This window comes from Lissotriton vulgaris, chromosome 10 (assembly GCF_964263255.1).
Source record: "Lissotriton vulgaris chromosome 10, aLisVul1.2, whole genome shotgun sequence".
Taxonomy (NCBI): Eukaryota; Metazoa; Chordata; class Amphibia; order Caudata; family Salamandridae; genus Lissotriton; species Lissotriton vulgaris.
Window position 1 is genome coordinate 1,062,650,033 of NC_141698.1, and position 21,943 is coordinate 1,062,671,975.

The window sequence follows — 21,943 nt, forward strand, 5'->3', positions numbered from 1 at the left end:
TGCATATTTGACAACTCTTCATGACATTGTTAAATTATGACGCAAAAGGCAGTGTTTTCACAGTATTTACAACATGGATTGTTGGGCCCAGTTTGGATACATTATTCTAGGAGCCACTGTCTGTAGTTAACATGTAAGTAACCACAAGACCTGAGCGGGGAAAGACATCTAATATGGCACTATTATCAGGGATTTATCACTGCCTCGAATTTCTTTGCTAAATCCTAATTCTGACAAAAAGCCAAAATTCCATATTCTCCCCTAATTTTTTTCTACTTAAGGGGTAACAGAGCCCAATTGTTCTGGTCTCAAGCTAGAGGCTCAGGGAACAGTCAGTATACTGGTGGCAGTATCAAGGTCAAGTATCCGTGTGTCCTTGCCAGAGAATTTGCCTGATCAGTTCATCACCCTCTACTGAGATTTCTTTTTATCGGATGTACGACAGCAGTCCTTCCTATAAGTAAAGTTCAGCAGGTTGTAGGGATGAGCTGGGATACAATAAAGCCAACTCAGCCTCTCATTCTTTCGATTTCGGTCAAGATGAAGGTCACTTCACTGGAAGAAGAGTAGAGTGAACACACCATGAAAACACTTTAATTATTCGCAAATGTGTGTTTACCGCATTGTATCAAGTAGGTATTTGACTCCAACTGTTTGTATGTAGAATGGATAGATCCTCTTGTGGGAGCTGGAATGTGCCTTCCTCTAATGTTCTCGTTTGTTGCTTTGCGCTTCTTTAAATCCACCTGTAAACTGCATTTCAAGACATAGTACTTTTGCCCCTCTTCTTGGTTATCCTAAATTGTTTTAAATGCTGCAGACCGAGTGTCGACCTTTTATTGATCGAATGCAGCAATGTTTGGTCCTTGGAGTGAGCACCCTTCGTTACACTGAAGACAGGGCACAGTGCCGCGTCACAGGCTCAGGCGGGTGGACGCTAGCCAAAGGCCTTTGTGCAGTGCACGTGGTGTTTTCTTATTCCATATCCTGGGGTTGGAATATACTCCTTCTCATAACAGTAAAAAAAAAAACAGCTCATTTCTTTAGTTCTGCGTTGTACAACTACAGAATTCTGCTCCTACTCATTATATATTGTGCCTGGGATGTGATCAAAACCTGGAAACAAACTGTGTCGGCATGATCCTCTACGAACCCTTTTTTTAAGAGTTGGGGGTCACTTGTTTAACCTACTTACTTGGTAAATATTTTTATTATCAAACCTCCTGAGCCCAGTCACCTCATCCTCACACCATCACTCGAGTACACTCACCTCAGACGTCCCTCATCTAGTCTATAGACTTCCCGCTATTGCCGCCAGTCTGTGTACGTTAAGGCATGCAATGAGGTCGCGTATGCATTTGTAATCCGTCTCCGTTTGTAATTGTGAGCACTGTGTTTAACGTGCGGCGTTTGGAATTGTAATCCTTTTTCGTGCACATTGACACGTACGGCCACCTTCATTAGGCGTACAATGGGGCCCCCTGTGAATGTGAATGGATTGATACGATTGGCAATACTCTGTTTAACGTGCAGCGCTTCCAACCACTGCAGTAGTGTAGTTTGACGTCGATGACAGCACACGCCACGCCCCCCAATGACGGCCACGCCACGCCCACTTGTTGATGAAAGTTGTGGGCGAACTTGCATTTGTACTTCGAATTTGGTTCATGATGCGATGTTGTGTTTAGTTTGTAATTGCCAGCACTCTGTTTAACGTGCGGCGCTTCCGCCCACTGTAGTGTAGTTTGAGGTCAATAAGAGAGCACACTCCAGGCCCCCCAATGACGCCAACACCACGCCCACCAACACGGCCACTGTCGTTTAGAACGCCCAGAAGGGACTACTTTACCCCCCTATGTTGTTTTATGTTTCTAATGTATATGGTGCCCAGATGTGTAGCCTATGTCCATCTGCATTCACTCCCCTTTCCAATGGTGTATTGGGTGTGATGATTGGTGCTGTACTTCCAGAGTTTACCCGCCTCAAAGGTTCACAGTTCTCTCTTTATAATAGTAGTATAGATTTTATCTAGTCGTAAAAGAGAGAGCAATAACTAAGTAAGAGATAATTAGCACTCAAAATTACTGCAAACTCTAATGTTAAAATTAGTATAAAATGTCTTGTGCTTGTTATCACCAACGTCCAAGCCTAAAAGCTTTTATTGCTTATGGCTAGCTCACTGTAAGGTGTGGTGAAGAGCTTGCTATCATTCTAAATGCTTATGAATAGTAATTCAGATCGATTGAAAGAGAAGAAAAGGGTACTTACCTGCTACACCAGTTCTCCACTAAGGGTATCTTCATTAAGTTTATAAACAAGCCTCCCTATGGTCAACCAGCCTATACCTTCTCCACATTCTAAGAATTAAATTCTTGTGAAAGGGAGATTACAGTTTCTCTGTAGTTGGCCACCAGACCTGGAAATCACTACCCCTAGATAATAAGGATAATAACAATTGTAGGCTGCAGGAAAGATCTTAAAAATTCACTTTTAGCTAATTAAATTTCAAAATTGGAAATCGAAAGCCATGTATAAGATCCGATGTGAACTGAGGCATTGTGTTCTATAGCAAACATCTACTTGGCGGAATAGGTAACCTTAAAATGATTTTGGTTGTTTCCATTTCTATTATGCTGCATTCATTTGGTGTTTCCTTTTAAATGTTTTTTATTTTAAAAACCGAAGCAGGAGAATGATTATGCAGCTATGTTCATTCATCCTTTTACCGGCTTTTAATTTTTTTAATTGCTTTTTGCATTTGTGTTTTGCATTAAAATTTTCAAAATGTGAAGCATATGTATAGACATTGCTTTTCCTCTTATTTACAAATTTACTTCCCTGTGCTTTATAAACATATTTCCTATGGTGGCACAGCTATTCTGTGCTATTGATGAAGATTTATTGGCTGAGAAATGCCAATCGTAGACAACACTTTTTTACCTTGGTTTTTATTTTTCCTTTCCTCCTGAGATTTTCTGTTCAGGATGAGGGATAGCATGCCAAATAGGAGCTTGTGCACCCGGTAACTGCAGGTTTTGCCTTTTTCTGACCAATTATTAATCTTCTTTTCTACTAAATGTGTTTCTCTCCTGCCTCCTTAACTTCTCCAAGTATTGTGTTGGAAACATTGTGAGCAATCACATACGAGATCAACATGCATCTCTAGCTTATGTTAAGTAAATAAATTGCTACACTAACCATAAAAGCTGTCATTCTTGTTTGGAAAAGGTTATCTATTTTTGCGGATTCCTATGTCATATATTCCTCACACATTTTGCACTTTGATTTGTGGGGTGAAATCCTGACAGCAGAGGTGCAGGCCACTTTGCTTTTCCTAAAACAGAATACACCACAGCTCACTGTGCTATAGATTGGGACACCTGAAAACTGGTGCGAACAGGCCTGGTCACTAATTGGTAACTGTCTAACTGGTGGCATCTGCAATCTTCTGGTTAATGCTGCACAACGTTAATAGGTACCCAATTGATATGTCTGATGCTCTCCATATTCTAAATTATATTTTCATTTAACTAGCTCCCAAGAAACAACTCCATAAATTAAAATCTCACACCATCATGTATGACCTAGTATGTAATGTGCTCCACATATAATCTCTCATACATGATGCCTGATAACTAGGTTTGCATATATTCAATAGCTATCCATGACTTTCACAAGATAATTGCTTCATTGATAATGTACTCAAGAACAGCAAAAAAGGTATAATTACTTTTAATTGCACACTTATATACTGGTTCACACAAGTTGATCCTTTGGTCACAGGACAAGGTGTAGATTTCTTTTGCCTCCTCGCATGCACCATGGTACCACTCTTTGTTTCTTTTCCACTCTTTTGGCTACAAGATATAAAAAAGTGAAAACTTAACGTTTCCTTTGTGAAGCCACTGTTAAAATATCGAAAATGTACAAATAATGCCCATGCTGCCTCAAAAAAGACGGCACATTAAAATAAATACCAATTTGATCAAAATAGCAGGAATCTCTTAAACAGATCGAAAGGATGGCTTAATTAATTATATCCCTCTGTATACTTGTCACATACCCAATATGTTTTTTAATTCATATCAAAACACTCATTAACACCTTTGCATTTTGACAAGAAAAGATACTTTTGAAAATAAGATTTCGAAATATATGTTACATCTACACTCACAAAATATTTCGCTTTTATTCCAGTGCATAGACAACATGCATATTTTAAAGCATAAAAAGTGCAGCATACATATGCTATGCTTAAGTTGCACTTCAATAAATAATACAGCTATTTTCTTAAACAACTGAAACTATGAGCCATATTATCAAGGGTGGCGATAGGGAATTATCGCCGCTTTAGTGGGTGTTTTCGGCCGCCAAGCGGCGATAATTCTATCGCCCTATTAGCAAGTTGTCGCTAACTACTGTTAGCGACAGCTTGTAGGCGATAGCGAGCGGTTTGGGGCCCGCTTTGCATGTCAGCAATATTTAACGCTAATGACATGCAAAGTGGGAGTTCCCAACCTGTTAGCGACTGAAAGCAGTCGCTAGCCTCGCTATCGCCTATTACCAACACAGGCATAGCATTGCACATATTTACGCTAAGCGCGAATATCTCCAAGAACTAACACCTGCTGAGACCAGTTCTTAGCAATTATATTGAACGGGAGGTTGATATAATGGCTAACACCCTGTTAGCGATAATGCGTGAATATCGCTGTATTCTCAGCGATATTCACGGATTTTGCCGCTATCGCCTGGAATTTGATCGCATTTGAGATAAACGTTGCTAATAGCACATTATCTCAGCGATAAATTCCAATGATGCGCGGCGATAAAAAAATAGCAGCTAAGCAAGATAGCGATAAATATCGCTATTTGATGATAATATGCCCCTACATTCCTTCAGTGTATTCTCCAAAGCTTTTTCACGCTCTCAGCTTGCCTACATGAAAGTCACTCTTATATTATGTGCATATTCATAGCTGCCAATTTGGCCAATTGCTGTGAGTGAAACATTGACCGTTTAACCAATATCCATTTTAGTGACACTGTTGTCATTGTTTGGAAATGCCGTTTTAGTGTTAGGCCTTGGCTAGACAGAGCATACGCAGTATTAAAGAGATGTGTTGTGCTCTATCTGTGGGCTTACAAGCCGCCCATCTCCTACTATTGGTATACTCCAGCATCGCTCTCATTTTCTTTGATGCCATTCATCATGCCATCTGGGCGTCATGCCCTTGTGGAAAAAGGTACGGGCCGATGACCTTTTTCAAAGTTGCCCGGCGCTAACCGCCTCTAATACCACTCAAGTTACAAACAAAGAGGCAGGCGCTGGAGACTGGAAGGCAGGAAACAGAAGTTTTATTCCGACGGAGCAGAACACATCAATTCAGACAACAGGGTATCTTCACGAGGTGCTCTAACAGCATCTCTGAGGCCTGGCCGCTTATACACCGGGTTACGATCTTTATTACAGTTTATTGCATGTGGCATGTTGTCGAAAATACTTTGAAGTTCGGAAAGGCATCCTCGGAATCCCCGCTTCAGGGCAGTTCCCACACACATTTACAGTAGAAGTCCCCACCCCGGTCACAACAGGTGACGATTGTTGTGCAGCTGGACATTCCGCCGATTCACAGAATGTATGTGGTCGATCGGATCTCATGGGGTGGGGGCTTTGATCAACTCGTGGATCCTTTGATGGGAGAAGCTTCCTACCGTATGGGGGGGCAATAAACAGCATCCGCAGGGCCAGGTGGCGGCCTGGGAACAAGTAAGACAATCGGGTACAGAGGAAAGGGGGTTTTATCAAAGGACCCGGGATCATGAAAGGAATGGAGGGAGGTGTTGAGCTGGGAACAGGATAGGGTTCAGAGGCAGGGTTGCGCTGAAGAGGGGTTTATGGCCCAAGCATGTGGGAGCGGGGGCTGTCAGCGCGCGGGGGATGCCTGCGAGGTCAGGAGAGAGAGAGAGAGACGCGCTGGCTGTCGGCGATGGGCAGAGAGGCCATGGTATTTAAAATGGCTGCCGCTTACGCGCACAAATTGACTCAGAAAAGGGGGGACAAGATGGCGCCGATAAGTTGACACTGCAGACCAGATTTCAACACCCTCTTCTTGTATTTAGCCCTCCCATAGTGCATGGACCAAGTGCATGTCGCCTTACACTGCTCCCAGTTTACAGAGTAATTTTCTCCTTTGTTTTCAAGCACTCCGTTGGAGTAATCCCTTGTACACATACACACAAACTGCAAAAATGCATGCGTGTGTACATAAACAATGCATTTCTTAAAAAGTTGCTAAACCAAGAATAGCACCTGTTAAATTATTTTTGCGTGATCCAATGTTATTGCAGTGCTTGCTTTGTCATCCGACTTGCCACAGTGCAAACACATGCCGATGGTACTGGAGCGTTTAAGAGCTCACCAATTATGTTACACAATGACACATTCATTTTTAGGTCTCGCCTAGCGTATTGCGTAAGCAATCGCTATGCGAGAGATATAGAGAGCTGCTCCAGGAAAGCTTACCAAGAGGGCTTTTGAATGCGGACTCTGGACAGTGCATGTGAGTGTGCACGCACTTGCCATTTGCTCCCCGAGCCTCTCCATCAGACTTCAAAGGAATGCCTAACGCTCCTCCGACCCCCCACCACACCAGCTACGTCACAAACCACCATTTGCCTCGCATCAGACTTCAAAGGCTCGAGCTTACATCCTTCTCTTTCCCCTCATTAACAGGTTTTTGTTTTACCAGCGGGCAGTTTCTTGCCCTCGGCTGCTTCTAAAACAGTGTCCGAGCTTAAATTATGTGTAAAAAGCGCGATGTAACACTTGCGCTTACAGCCTTCTCTTTCCCATCATTAACAGGCTTTTAACACCTCACTTTTCCACTTTTTTCTTTGACAAACTCCGTTGCTTCCCTTTTGTTTCCCTTGGTCTCTATCTCTTTTCTCTCATACGCTTTTCTCCCCCACACGCTTTTCCTTAATTTTCGCTCCTCCCTCTTATCATCTCTTTTTCCAGCCATTTCCTCCAGATTTGTTTCCTTTTCGATGCCCTTGTTTCTTACTCTTTCCTCTTTTCTCTATGTCTCACTCTTTTCTGCTCTCGCTTGACACCCACTCTTTCCTATCCTTTTCTCGACCCAGTCTCCTTTTGCACGCTCTCCCTTCTTTTCCTCTCCACGTTTCTGCCTCTTTCACTCTCTCTTCTAACTCTCTCCCTCCCTCTCCATTTACTTACACTAATCTCGCTGATACCCCGCCTTTTTTGTAGCTTGCTTTTCAGAAAGCTTGTATACATAAGACACTTTAAAGTAAAACCTCCAACTCCACCCTCCAACTCCACCCTCCAACTTCCAACTACACTCTCCAACACCACCCTCCAACTCCACCCTCCAACTCCAACTTCACCCTCCAACTCCAACTCCACCCTCCAACTCCAACTCCACCCTCCAACTCCCAACTCCAACTTCCAACTCCACCATCCAACTCCAACTCCACCCTCCAACTCCACCCACCAACTTCACCCTCCAACTCCACCCTCCACCATCCAACTCCACCCTCCAACTCCAACTCCACCCTCCAACTCCACCTCCACCCTCCAACCTCCAACTCCACCCTCCAACTCCACCCTCCAACTCCACCCTCCAACTCCACGCTCCAACTCCACCCTCCAACTCCACCCTCCAACTCCAACTCCACCCTCCAACTTCACCCTCCAAACTTCAACTTCACCCTCCAAACTTCAACTCCACCCTCCAACTCCAACCTCCAACTCCACCCTCCAACTCCACCCTTCAACTCCAACTCCACCCTCCAACTCCACCCTCCAACTCCACCCTCCAACTCCACGCTCTAACTCCACCCTCCTACTCCACCCTCCAACTCCACCCTTCAACTCCTCCCTCCAATTCCACCATCCAACTCCAACTCCACCCTCCAACTCCAACTCCACCCTCCAACTTCCATTTCCACCCTCCAACTCCACCCACCAACTCCACCATCCAACTCCACCCTCCAACTCCACCCTCCAGCTCCAACTCCACCCTCCAATTCTACCCTCCAACTCCACCCTCCAACTCCAACTCCAACCTCCAAATCCACCATCCAACTCCAAATCCACCCTCCAACTCCAACTCCACCCTCCAACTCCACCCTCCAACCCCAACTCCACCTTCCAACTCCACCCTCCAACTTCCAACTCCACCCTTCAACTCCACCCTCCAACTCCACCATCCAACTCCACCCTCCAACTCCACCCACCAGCTCCAACTCCACCCTCCAACTCTACCCTCCAACTCCACCCTCCAACTCCAACTCCACCATCCAACTCCAAATCCACCCTCCAACTCCAACTCCACCCTCCAACTCCACCCTCCAACTCCAACTCCACCCTCCAACTCCACCTCCACCCTCCAACTCCACCCTCCAACTCCAACTCCACCCTCCAACTCCAACATCCAACTCCATCCTCCAACTCCACACTCCAACTCCACCCTCCAACTCCACCCTCCTACTCCACCCTCCAACTCCAACTCAACCATTCAACTCCTCCCTCCAATTCTACCCTCCAACTCCAACTCGTCCCTCCAACTCCACCCTCCAACTCCACCTTCCAACTCCACCCTCCAACTTCCAACTCCAACCTCCAACTCCACCCACCAACTCCAACTCCACCCTCCAACTCCACCCTCCAACTCCACCCTCCAACTCTAACTCCACCCTAAAACTCCAATTCCACCCTCCAACTCTAACTCCACCATCCAAATCCAACTCCACCCTCCAAATCCAACTCTACCCTCCAACTTCAACTTCCAACTCCACCCTCCAACTCCTCCTTCCAACTCCACCCTCCAACTCCACATTCCAACTCCACCCTCAAACTCCACCTTCCAACTCCACCCTCCAACTTAAACTTCCAAATCCACCCTCCAAATCCATCCTCCAACTCCACCCTCCAACTCCAACCACCAACTCCACCCTCCAACTCCACCCTCCAACTCCATCCTCGAACTCCACCCTCCAACTCCACCGTCCACCTCCACCCTCTAAGTCCACCCTCCAACTCCAAATCCACCCTCCAACTCCACCCCCAACTCCACCCTCCAACTCCAACTCCACCCTCCAACTCCACCCTCCAACTCCAACCTCCAACTCCACCCTCCAACTCTAACTCCACCCTCCAACTCCACCCTCTAACTCCAACTCCACCCTCCAACTCCACTCTCCAACTCCACCATCCAACTCCACCCTTCACCCTCCAACTCCACCCTCCAACTCCACCGTCTACCTCCACCCTCCAACTCCACCCTCCAACTCCAAATCCACCTTCCAACTCCACCCTCCAACTCCAACTCCACCCTCCAGCTCCACCCCAACTCCACCCTCCAACTCCACCTCCACCCTCCAACTCCACCCTCCAACTCCAACTCCACCCTCCAACTCCACCCCCAACTCCACCCTCCAACTAAACCCTCCACCTCCACCCTCCAACTCCACCCTCCAACTCCATCTCCCACCTCCAACTCCACCCTCCAACTCCACCTCCACCCTCCAACTCCAAATCCACCCTCCAATTCCACCCTCCAACTCCACCCTCCACCCTCCAACTCCACCTCCACCCTCCAACTCCACCCTCCAACTCCACCTCCACCCTCCAACTCCAGCCTCCAACTCCAACTCCACCCTCCAACTCCACCATCCAACTCCAACTCTACCCTCCAACTCAAACTCCACCCTCCAACTCAAACTCCACCCTCCAACTCCAACTCCACCCTCGAAATCCACCCTCCAACTCCAACCTCCAACTCCAAACACCAACTCCACCCTCCAACTCCACCCTCCAACTCCAGCCTCCAACTCCATATAGATTTTAGCTACCTTTGACTCAGTTAGTGGCCTGTTTGTCGGAGCGCCCTCCTTTCATCGATCTCAAGTTGTACCCTTCCTTAGATGGTACCGTGGGATTTGGAAACTCTGCCAGTTTAAGTGTCTCTGTTTCAGGGGAGCAACTCAGGGCCGGTCGATCTTTGGTCAGCAGTTCTTCTTGTGCGTCCACTTCTTCGTAGGTTGCCAGAGATGGGATACTTTCTTACAATGGCGAGAGTGCAGCCAGTTTCTTTTTCCTTCCACTCGAAGGGCAGTTCGGGTGGTGGTCAAGAATTGCCAGGGGCCCGTCCACCTGGGTTCCAGACTCTTCGTCCTCTCCCCGGGACCATGGATACGTCCGGTATGGCTTGCTGCGTCTGTTGGTGGATAAGTGTTAGTTCGTTCGTCAATTTGTACAAATAATCGGAATTAGTATGTGCAGGACATCATTAATGTAGGTTGGTTTCGGTGCTGCCCAAATGTTCATAGGCCTGCCGAAGACTACTTCATATGGGGTCAGTCGGTGTTTGGTTGGGGTGGAACGCATTGATAGTAATGCCAGTGGGAGGGTGTCGGGCCATTTCAACCCGGTCGTGGCGACTATCTTCGCTAGCTTCAATTTTAGTGTGGCGTTGTGTCTTTTTACCAGGCCCGCTGACTGGGGGTGGAAAACGGCATGGAACTTTTGCTTTTCCCCCAACCCCTTCAGTAAGTTCTGTATGACCTCTGCTATGAAATGGGGGCCATTGTCGCTCCACAAAATTCGACAAAGGCCGTAAAGGGGGAAGACCTCCTTCAGTAATACCTTTGCAGTAGCTAAGGCGGTGTTGTTGCAGGTGGGGTATGCCTCCACCCATTTGCTAAAGGCGCACACGATCACTAGAACATATTTTAGACCATGGCACCTCTCTAGCTGGATGTAATCCATTTGGAGGACTTCAAAAGGGTGGTCAGGGACTCCAAACCCTCCCCATGGTACTACGGTCCCTTTCCCTGGGTTGTGTTGTAGGCATACTATGCATTGCTGTACTAGGCGTTTTGCCGATTCCGTTATCTTGCCATTGTGCCATACTCTGGTGATTAGTTCGGTCATGGGGGCAGATCCTATGTGTGCCGGTAAATGTGCCATGGTCAATATGGAGATCAGATAGGCATTAGGTAACAGCCATTTGTTTCCGTCTTTTGTCCTCCAGCAGCCTTCCTCGTCTTTTAGTCCCACCCGAGCCCACTTGGTTAGTTCGTCTTGTGTGCCTGGTGTTTGTATGTACCTTACAGTTGTTCTAGCGTCAGTCCATTGTTCAGCTTGTGACTTGGTCAAGTAAATTTGTGTGGTGGTTCTTTCTTTGGCTGTGGCTCGGGCAGTAATGTCGGCTAGTGCATTTCCCCGTCCAATGAGATCAGTCACTTTTTTATGTGCTTGGCATTTAATCACTGCTAGCTGCTTGGGGAGGAGGACTGCTTCTGTCAAGGCGGAGACTAGATATCCATGTATGATAGGTGTGCCGTGTGAGGTCAGGAACCCTCTTTCTCTCCACAGGAGCCCAAAATGGTGAACCACCCTGAAAGCGTATTGGCTGTCGGTGTAGATGTTTACTGTCGTGCCAGCTGCTAAAATGCACACTTGTGTAAGGGCAATGAGTTCTGCTGCCTGGGCGGATCTTTGGGCAATGCGGGCTGTTTCTAGGATGGTTCGGGCTCTGGTGACAGCATATGCCGCTGAGGTGGTATCGTCAGGGAGTTTGATGCACGAACCGTCTACCCATAATTCCCCATCTGGTTCTGAAAAGGCAGTGTCTCTGAGATCCACTCTATTTTTTGTTTGTTCATCAGTGAGTGTCACACAATCGTGTAGTGGAGTCACACTAGGGTCATTTTCGGGTAGGGGTTGCAGTATGGCTGGATTGAGAGTGGTGCATCGCTTCAGAGTGATGTGTGGTGCCAGCAGGGTCAACTTGTATGCTATCAGTCGGGTGCTAGTCAAGTGTTGGGTTTTGGTCTGGTTCAGTAGGGTGTCGACTGCATGGGGTACTAACACAGTGATTGGGTTGGAGAGCACTTTTCCTTCGCTCTGGCGTATGGTTACTGCTGCAACCGCCACAGCGCGCTAGCACGCTGGCAGCGCTCCAGCTACTGGGTCGAGGGTGGCAGGGAAATATGCACATGGGCGGTGTTTGTGACCAATTGACTGTGTTAAGACGGACAATGCACATCCCTCCCTTTCATGTTATTAGAGAAAGAATGGTTTGCAGTATTCTGGGGTTCCTAGAACAGGTGCCGAGCAAAGGGCATCTCGTAATTCTTTGAATGCTGACTGGCATTCGGGTGTCCAGGGGAGAGGTGAGGGGATGTCTTTGGCTAGGAGGGAAAGAAGGGGTTTGACAATGAGGCTAAAGTTCGGCAACCACTGTCGACAGAATGAGGTGAGGCCTATCAAAGAGCGGACTTGCTTCTGATTCTTGGGAACGGGAGTGTCTAGAATTGTCTGATCCTGTCGGGTGTGAGTTTCCTCCCTTCTTTCGATAAGAGGTGACCTAAATATGTTACCTGTGGTTTGCTGAACTGTAATTTCTTTCGGGAAACTTTGTGATCATTTTCTGCAAGGAAGTGTAGGAGTTGGATGGTGGCTGTGACAGCTAGTGGAGTGGTGTCTGCCGCTAGAAGGATATTGTCTACATATTGTATCAACGCCACCCCGTCTGGCAATTGTATGGCATCCAACTGTATTTAGAGCACCTAGCTATAGATGCTCCGGCTCTCTGTATACCCTTGGGGTGCTCGACAAAATCTATATGAGCGGGATCTTAGGGTAAATCCGAAAAGGTAGCGGCTGTCTTGGTAAATTGGTATGGAGAAGAAGGCATTTTTGAGATCTATAATGGTGAAAGTGGTAGCAGTAGGCGGAATTAGGGTCAGGATGGTGGTGATGTCAGAAACTACTTGGTACTGTGGCACTACAATTTTGTTTATCTCTCGTAAGTTGATGATAAAGCGGTAGGCTTTCCCATCTCCCTCTCCTTGTCCCTTTATGATCGGCAAAATAGGACTATTACAAACATTGCTCACTACCTATTCTACCACCCCTGCCTCTACCAGTGAGTGGGTGATTTCTGTCAGTGCTTTCTCGCCCTTCGGCGATATCTTGTACTGCGGTACTTTTGGTAAGGTTCGCGTCTTGTCGTATTGTCACGTATACTGGGTCAACCATCATTTGTCCTATGTCTGAATCGGCTCTAGCCCACAGATGTGATGGTAAAGTGTCTAATAGGGATGTGTCTGTCTCAGAAATGGGATACATGTGTTGGGAAGGATTATCTCTCGGGTGTTGGTGATTTTCATATAAGATTGCCCGTACCCCGTCCGATGAACATCTGATAGTTGCACGAAAATGCTTCAACAGATCAAGGCCCATAATGGTATCTGGGGTGTTGGAGGAGAGAAGGAATGTCGTGTTGATAATATTGTTTTCAAGATTGAAAGGGATCGGTCTGGACAAAGTGTTGGTGGAGGGCGTACCGTCAAATCCTATTGAAGTTACATGTGAGCCAGACAAATGTGTTCGGATAGTGCACTACGTGTTGCTCCTGTGTCTACCAAAAATACCGACTCCGTGCCCAGGACCTTGGCGGTAAAAGGGCCTTGCTGATCAACATAGAGCTCGACTGGATCCCTCCCTTGCCCTTGGCTGTCCTATGCAAAGTCGTACGTGTTGTCGTAATCTGATTATTGGTACTGATTCTGTCTGGGACGATCAAATGTGTTCGCTCTTCCTGGCTTTTAATCGCTAGCTTCATTCGCGTACCCTCGCCCACGTCCTCTTCCTTTCTGTCCGCTTACTATTTCCCTCGCCCCTCTGCCCCTACGGATTCCTAGCAGAAGCGGGCATTGGGATTTCCAGGGTCCGTACTCCTTACAAAACGCGCATTGATCCTGTCCTAAGTCTTGACGTCCTGTATATGGTGTCGATGAACTACTTTTGGGCGGCGGTGCCCTAGGGGTATTCTGTTGGTATCCTCCCTTATATTGTTCCCTTCCTGTGTTCACCCCTTGAAGCTGCGCTATCATTACCGTTTACTTCAAGTCTTTCTTCTTCTTTTCTGTAGTCCTATCAATTTCATTTTTCTGGTGTTCGTAGTACTGGGCCATCTGGAGGACGGCCGCTGGTTTATGCTGCCCAGCTTCTTTCGCTGGTCTGTAGTTAATGTGATACTTCCGGTAACAGTCCCTTGACATAATTCTGCACAAACAAGTGGTGTCCGGTTGCGGTGGACATGTCTTGTCCGCTGTAATCGGAGAACACTGTTTCGAATCTGGAGAAATACTCCGAGACATCCTCTTGTGGTTTCTGGCAGCACGCGGTTACAATAGACCAGACGATTTTATTTCTCCGGGGTCATAGTTTTTACTTTCTGTACTATCTTATTGGGGAGGTCTAATATAGCTTTTACCGGTTTCTGTCCAGGGTTTCGCTGTTTGTCTAAAACATTGAGTTGCTCCCAGGTATGGCCGAGCAGCTCTGTATGATCTATTTTCCTAATATGTTTCCACACATCTGCTGGCAGACATAGCCTAAAGAATAAGTCATGATAGTTGATCCCAGAGCAGTGCCTAATTCTGAGTAAAATGCGGTGGTATTCTTACGTTAATCCGGCAAAGATTTACGGAATGTTAGAATGTCCTGTCTGTCCCATGGCTGGTATACCAAATTGTAGACCACCCTTCCTTTGGCATCCTTGTGGTTTATATCATCATTATTCCCTTGTCCTCTAGAGGGACCCAATAGGGGGCAGCTTCTTTTATTGGCATCATGTTATCCGGTTTTTCTATTGGGGGCCCTGTCATTATAGACGTTTTATCCTTAACTGCTCGTCCTTGTTCTATGAGATGGCGGAATACCTGTAGTGTGTACGAGAAGAGTTCCGTCACATCACAGTCATTTTCATCTCCCATATCTACCTTCCTACAGAGAACCATCAGTCGTTCGGGCCCTACATCCTTGTACTTTTCTTCATAAGCAGTGAGAGTGTGATAACAAAGACGTACAATTAAGTGTCGCTTGTGGTTTTCGACATAGGAGTTACATATGTCGGTTATATACTCTTCGGTCTCTTTCCTATCTACGAGCGTTTTAACTATTTTGTCGATACCTGCTTGTTCATTTTTACTTAATCGTGGGATCCTCAGCAACCCTTTCTCTTTTGATTCAGCTCCTACTGGCGCGTCTTTCGATGAGGCATTAGGCACAAGAGACTTGATTAGTGCAGAGGCTATGGGGACCAAGGCAATGGTGGTGCCTTTCGATTATGCTTTGGGGTTCCTGACGTTGTACTACAGGATGAGTGGGGGCATAAGGAGGTGGCATGTAGATGATCGGAGGACCTAATAACAAATCATCATCTACTTTTTGTTTAGTTGGTAACTCAGGGTAAAGAGTCGAGGGCGTTCTAACAGGGTATTGACCTGAAATCTTTGACTCTTGTTCATTTCTATCAGTTTCTCTTTCGTTTATGTTTTCTTCTAATTTTTTACAAGCTTGGGGTGCTGCTTTTCGCATCTCCTTATCTAGTCTAGCTTTGTTTCTTTTCTTTCGTTGGGTTGCTTGTTTCTGCCACAAACCAAAACTGTCAAGCATGGCTGGCGTAGTTTTCTTTTTGCGAAGAGCTATTTCTAGAGCTTCTATTTTATCGGGGTCGAGAGATCCCGTCAGTGGCCACTGATTTTCCCAGTCCTTCCTAGTGTATTTAGGCCACAGTTCACTATAAGCTACAGTGGCTAATCTATATTTTACGTACATGTCCTTAATAGGGGTGACTTCCGGCGGTACCGGATGACTGACCTCTAATAAATGGTCTGGTCCAAAACAATTACCCAAACAATCTAGAGAAGACAGGCATGACGTATTAACAGTCAAAATAAATATCTCAAACAAACAATGTAGGCAAAAAGCCCGCACTACCTGTCCTTCGCTGTCTGCAAAGAGAGAGAGAGAATATTCTTATTCTCTGTTGTTTGCAAGCAGGGAATGTCTCAAATAACTTAAAAAGGGGGAATACTAGTATTCGATCAAACTATTCAAACAATCAATCAATCATCAAAGAAGAAGTAAAAGACGAATTTTACACGACCTTACCCGGCCGTATGGACAGTTCTTTGTCTTCCCCTTCCAGCGCCCGTTTGTCCTCTTACTCCAACAATCAGTGTGGCATTCCTGTAAGGTCCCAGTCAGGACCGCAGGTCACTCGAGAGAGGTCCGTTCAGAACCAGTGAAGTTCAGTTGATCGGCAGCCAGGCGAGGGTCTCTTTTAGACAGGTTAACCCCAATCGTTTAGATGTTCACTCCGTCGTTAGGACCTCTCTACCAGACCCAAGTGTCGCTGATAGGCCCCGACATTGGTGCGCCAATTGATGAAAAGCAGTGAATCTCCTAAGACCACTAATGCCACCCGGAACAAAACACCTTTAATTCACCTTACGATTATCTATCAAAATAACGAGGCAGGCGCTGGAACTGGAAGGCAAGAAACAGGTTTATTGCTCCGGAGGAGAACACATAACATCAGACACCGGGATATCGTCAGGAGGTGCTCTAACTGCATCGCTGTTGTTCGGCCTTTTATACACAGTTGCATCAGTTTATTGCATAGTTAAACATCTTTGGAATCCCCGCCTTTGGCTAGTTTCCACACTGTATCGGGATGGCTGGGGATTCAGGAAGAGGCTGGAGACGTCGTTTAGGTAATGAGGGCTTTATTTTCATGTACAGCTTTTTTTGACGAAATGTCAGTCTTTCTTTTGCGAACTCCGCGGGGTCCGTCTTGGCTGTGCTGAGGGTATCTTCTTCCGTGACTGGGTGTTTTCGGGGTTTCAGGTTGGGATGGTAAGCTCCCCCTCTCGTGGGCACCGGTAGAAACAGAAAAACAGAAGGACCGTTTTAATATGACGCCCTCGTACTGATTGAAACCCAAAAGGAACCAAGGGAGTGCAAGGACACCTGTGAACTGTGCAACTCAAACTTGACAAGTGCTTCGTGAGGCAATCGTGAGGGAGTTGTGAAGGGGAAAAGTTATTCGGAGGGTCGGTAGACTATAGGGAGGACTTCAGGAGAGAGACCTCTGTTTAACGTGGGACTACACCCCTCCTCCCTACCCAGCTCGAGAACTTTAAAGCTCCTGTCTAAAACACACGGTTCAGAGGTTAGCAGGGTAGGAACGGACGGGTCAGACTTTTGTAACCTGGTACGAAACAGAGACATGAAGTCAGGATTATCTACCCCTATTATAAGGTCTTCTGGCAGTGAATCTATCACCCCTACTCGTACCATGACTGGAGTTCTCTGGTGTGGTTCTATGACAATCTGGGCCACCGGGTACGGTTTTACATCGCCATGTACACACCGAATGTGGACCGATTCCCTAGGAAGTATCTGGGACAGTAAAACTAGTTTTTCCTGTACTACAGACTGACGGCACCCTGAGTCCAATAACCCCATAATTTCTTGCCTGTTAATCTTTATACGTACGTAGAAGGAGGGACCCATCTCAGCGGTGTACATGACGGCTTTTGGGATGTACCCAACCTCCATTGGCTCCTCTGTGGGTTTCCGCCGTGGACACATCCAAGCTATGTGGCCCCATTCACCACATTCAAAGCATTGAGGGCCCTTCATGAGTGGGAGGTCCATTCGTGGGGGTCGGGGTTTTGTGAAGGTCGAGGGCTCTTGCTTCTTCTTTTCTTCTTTAGGAGGTATGTTGCCTTTCATGTTTTTTTCTGTATCCCAAGCAAAAGTCCTGGGTTGCGCTCGGGAATAGTTAGTGGCCATTTCTATGGCTTGTGCCACGGTTAGACCTGAATGTTGTCGTAGCCACCTTTGCGTTCCGTAGGGTAATGCCTCCATGAACTGTTCCAGTATGACACTGTTCATGATTTCTTCTCTTCTTCTTTGTTTGGGTTTTAGCCATTTTTCAGCTGCCATCTTTAATTGGAGGTAGAGAGTTTTGGGGTTTTCGCCTGGGACACCTTTTTCTTTACGGAACCTTACCCGATAAGCTTCGGGATCTAGTCCCAGGTGGTCAAGGATCACTTCTTTGATCTCGGCATAAGGCGTATTCCCAGCGTGGTTGGCTACTTGATAGGCGGCCTGTGCCTCCCCGGACAATAGCGGGGCCAAGAAAAAAGGCCATTTCTCTGGGGGCCACCCGCAGGCTTGAGCGGCTCTTTCGAAATTAGAAAGGAAGGCGTCTGGATCCTCCCCCTGTACATTTTTTGGAGGGACACTCCCGAGGGGTATGGTACTGCTCCTCTGCGTTCCACAGTTGTGCCAAGTGTTTGCATGAGTTTCTGAAAATTCTCGAGTTGGGCGCTAATAGAATTTTTAAACATTTCCCTATCCGCATCTGTCGTGGAAATCTGTGTTTTTATGGCCCACTCAAGTTTGTCCTGTCCCTCAATGAGGTGTTGTATCACTTGCTCCATCAGAGGTTGCTGTTGGGGGTTGACGGATCCCACTTCTGACACCAGTTGTATCGGGATGGCTGGGGATTCAGGAAGAGGCTGGCAACGTCGTTTCGGTAATGAGGGCTTTATTTTCATGTACAGCTTTTTTTGACGAAATGTCAGTCTTTCTTTTGCGAATTCCGCGGGGTCCGTCTTGGCTGTGCTGAGGGTATCTTCTTCCGTGAAAGGGTGTTTTCGGGGTTTCAGGTTGGGATGGTAAGCTCCCCCTCTCGTGGGTACCGGTAGAAACAGAAAAACAGAAGGACCGTTTTAATATGACGCCCTCGTACTGATTGAAACCCAAAAGGAACCAAGGGAGTGCAAGGACACCTGTGAACTGTGCAACTCAAACTTGACAAGTGCTTCGTGAGGCAATCGTGAGGGAGTTGTGAAGGGGAAAAGTTATTCGGAGGGTCAGTAGACTATAGGGAGGACTTCAGGAGAGAGTCCCCTGTTTAACGTGGGACTACACCCCTCCTCCCTACCCAGCTCGAGAACTTTTCCGTACCTGTCGCAGCCACACTCCTCCCTCGGGAGTGTGGCGGGGCGAAGCGTGATCTCGTTGGCCTCCTGGCTCATCTGCTTCTCGGCTCGTCTCGTCTTCTTCTCTCCGATAACGCCGTTCTCCCCTCGCTTCTTCTTCTTCGGTGATGTCACACGCCGCCTGTGTGGTTTCCGGACTTTTCACCAATCCAGCGCAGTTGACGTCATAGTGGGTTGGGCCGTCCTCAGCCTCCCACGTCCAGTTAAAGGCGCCGCACCTATTATCCTCCGCGTCGACCTGCCAAGGGTCTTGTGAGTCCTGCAGGAAATGAGGTGACGAAACGATATCATTGAGCAGCCACCACTCCACTTCGGGTTTATCTCCTTGAGAGACACGTCCCGCGTGACACACACATACCTAGCAGCAATCTTCCCCCCTCCCAGATCTAACAGATGATCGCTATCTCGCAGCTGGACATTCCGACAGGATCTAAAAGTATGTGGGATCGGTCAGATCTAAGGGTTCGTGTCTTTGATTAAATCAGGCCCCTTAGTTGGTGAAACAAGCTCTGCCGTGTGGGGGGTAATAAACTATGTCCGCAAGGGTCGGTTAGTGCCTGGAACTGGATTGAGTTAGCCAGGTGCAGGGAAGGAGGTTATACAAGGGGGGCTTGCCTGTGCATGGAGGATGAAAGGACAAACAGGTTTGGTGCGAGAAGCGACTCCGGGGCTTTGTCATGATGACAAGGTTTTACAGCCCCAGTACATTGGTTCAGTTTTAGTCAGAGCGCTGGGGGATGATAGCAGGGCCGGGTTGACACACAGGTGACCAGCAGAGTACGAAATGGCCGTGATGTCCAAAATGGTTGCCCTTACGCGCACGTAAAGGCCCTCGCTAAACAAGATGGCGCAGGCAATGTTCGCAATTGTCGTTTTACTTTCTATATACCCTCCAACTCCACCCTCTAACTCCAACTCCACCCTCCAACTCCAACTCAACCCTCCAACTCCAACTCAACCCTCCAACTCCACCCTCCAACTCCAACTCCACCCTCCAACTCCACCCTCCACCCTCCAACTCCACCCTCCAACTCTACCCTCCAACTCCACCCTCCAACTCCACCCTCCAACTCCACCCTCCAACTACACCCTCCAACTCCACCCTCCAACTCCATCTCCACCCTCCACCCCGTCTGGCAATTGTACGGCATCCAACTGTCTTTTGACCCCTGGCTATAAATGCTCTGGCTCTCTGTGTACCCTTGGGGTGCTCGACAAAATCTATATTAGCGGGATCTTAGGGTACATCCAAAAAGGTAGCGGCTGTCTTGGTGAATAGGTATGGAGAAGAAGGAATTTTTGAGATCTATAACGGTGAAAGTGGTAGCAGTAGACGGAATTAGGGTCAGGATGGTGGTGATGTCAGAAACTACTTGGCACTGTGGCACTACAACTTTGTTTATCTCTCGTAAGTCGATGATAAAGCGGTAGGCTTTCCCATCTCGCTCTCATTGTATCTTTATGATCGGCAAAATAGGACTGTTACAAACATTGCTCACTACCTCTTCTACCACCCCTGCCTCTACCAGTGAGTGGATGAATTCTGTCAGTGCTTTCGCGCCCTCCGGCGATATCTTGTACTGCGGTACTTTCGGTAAGGTTGCGTCTTGTCGTATTGTCACGTGTACTAGGTCAATCATCATTCGTCCTACGTCTGAATCGGCTCTAGCCCACAGATGTGATGGTAACGTGTCTAATAGGGATGTGTCTGTCTCAGAAATGGGATACATGTGTTGGGAAGGATTATCTATCGGGTGTTGGTGATTTTTCATATAAGATGGCCCGTACCCCGTCCGGTGAACATCTGATAGTTGCACGAAAATGCTTCAACAGATCGAGGCCCATAATGGCATCTGGGATGTTGGAGGAAAGAAGGAATGTTGTGTCGATAATATTGTTTTCAAGATTGAAAGGGATCTGACTGGAAAAAGGGTTGGTGGAGGGCGTACCGTCAAATCCTATTGAAGTTACATGTGAGCCAGACAAGGGTGCCCTTGGAATCAGTTGTTTGGATAGTGCACTACGTGTTGCTCCTGTGTCTACCAAAAATGGTGACTCCGTGCCCAGGACGTTTGCGGTAACATAAGGCCCTTGCTTATCAACATAGAGCTCGATTGGATCCCTCCCTTGCCCTTGGCTGTCCTATGCAAAGTCGTACGTGTTGTCGTAATCTGATTGTTTGTACTGATTCTGTCTGGGACGATCAAATGTGTTCGCTCTTCCTGGCCTTTACTCGCTAGCTTCATTCGCGTACCCTCTCCCACGTCCTCTTCCTTTCTGTCCGCTTACTATTTTCCTCGCCCCTCTGCCCCTACCGGTTCCTAGCAGAAGCGGGCATTGGGATTTCCAGTATCCGTACTCCTTACAAAACGCGCATTGATCCTGTCCTAAGTCTTGACGTCCTGTATATGGCGTCGACAAACTAATTCTGGGCGGCGGTGCCCTAGGGGTATTCTGTTGGTATCCTCCCTTATATTGTTCCCTTCCTGTGTTCACCCCATGAAGCTGCGATATCACTACCCTTTCCTTCAAGTCTTTCTTTTCTGTAGCCCTATCAATTTCATTTTTCTGGTGTTCGTAGTACTGGGCCATCTGGAGGATGGCCGCTGGTTTAGAGGCTGCCCAGCTTCCTTCGCTGGTCTGTAGTTTTTGCAATACTTCCGGTAACAGTCCCTTGGCATAATTCTGCACAAACAAGTGGTGTCCGGTTACGGTGGACATGTCTTGTCCGCTGTAATCGGAGTACACTGTTTCAAATCTGGACAAATACTCCGAGACATCCTCTTGTGGCTTCTGGCGGCACGCGGTTACAATAGACCAGTCGATTTTATTTCTCCGGGGTCATAGTTTTTACTTTCTGTACTATCTTGTCGGTGAGGTCTAATATAGCTTTTACCAGTTTCTGTCCAGGGTGTCGCTGTTTGTCTAAAACACCGAGTTGCTCCCAGGTATGGCCGAGCAGCTCTGTATGATCTATTTTCCTAATTTGTTTCCACACATCTGCTGGCAGATATAGCCCAAAGAATAAGTGATGATAGTTGAT

The 21,943-nt window shown here is 47.3% G+C and overlaps 1 protein-coding gene across 1 annotated transcript in view; it reads right to left on the reverse strand.

The window, feature by feature from the left end:
- ZCWPW2 (zinc finger CW-type and PWWP domain containing 2) overlaps positions 1 to 21,943 on the reverse strand; it is a 778,017-nt gene that overhangs the window by 591,820 nt on the left and 164,254 nt on the right. The window contains exon 3 of the mRNA XM_086939915.1: positions 3,731 to 3,857. Coding sequence (XP_086796041.1) covers positions 3,731 to 3,857 — 127 coding nt within the window. The remainder of the gene's footprint in view (positions 1 to 3,730; positions 3,858 to 21,943) is intronic.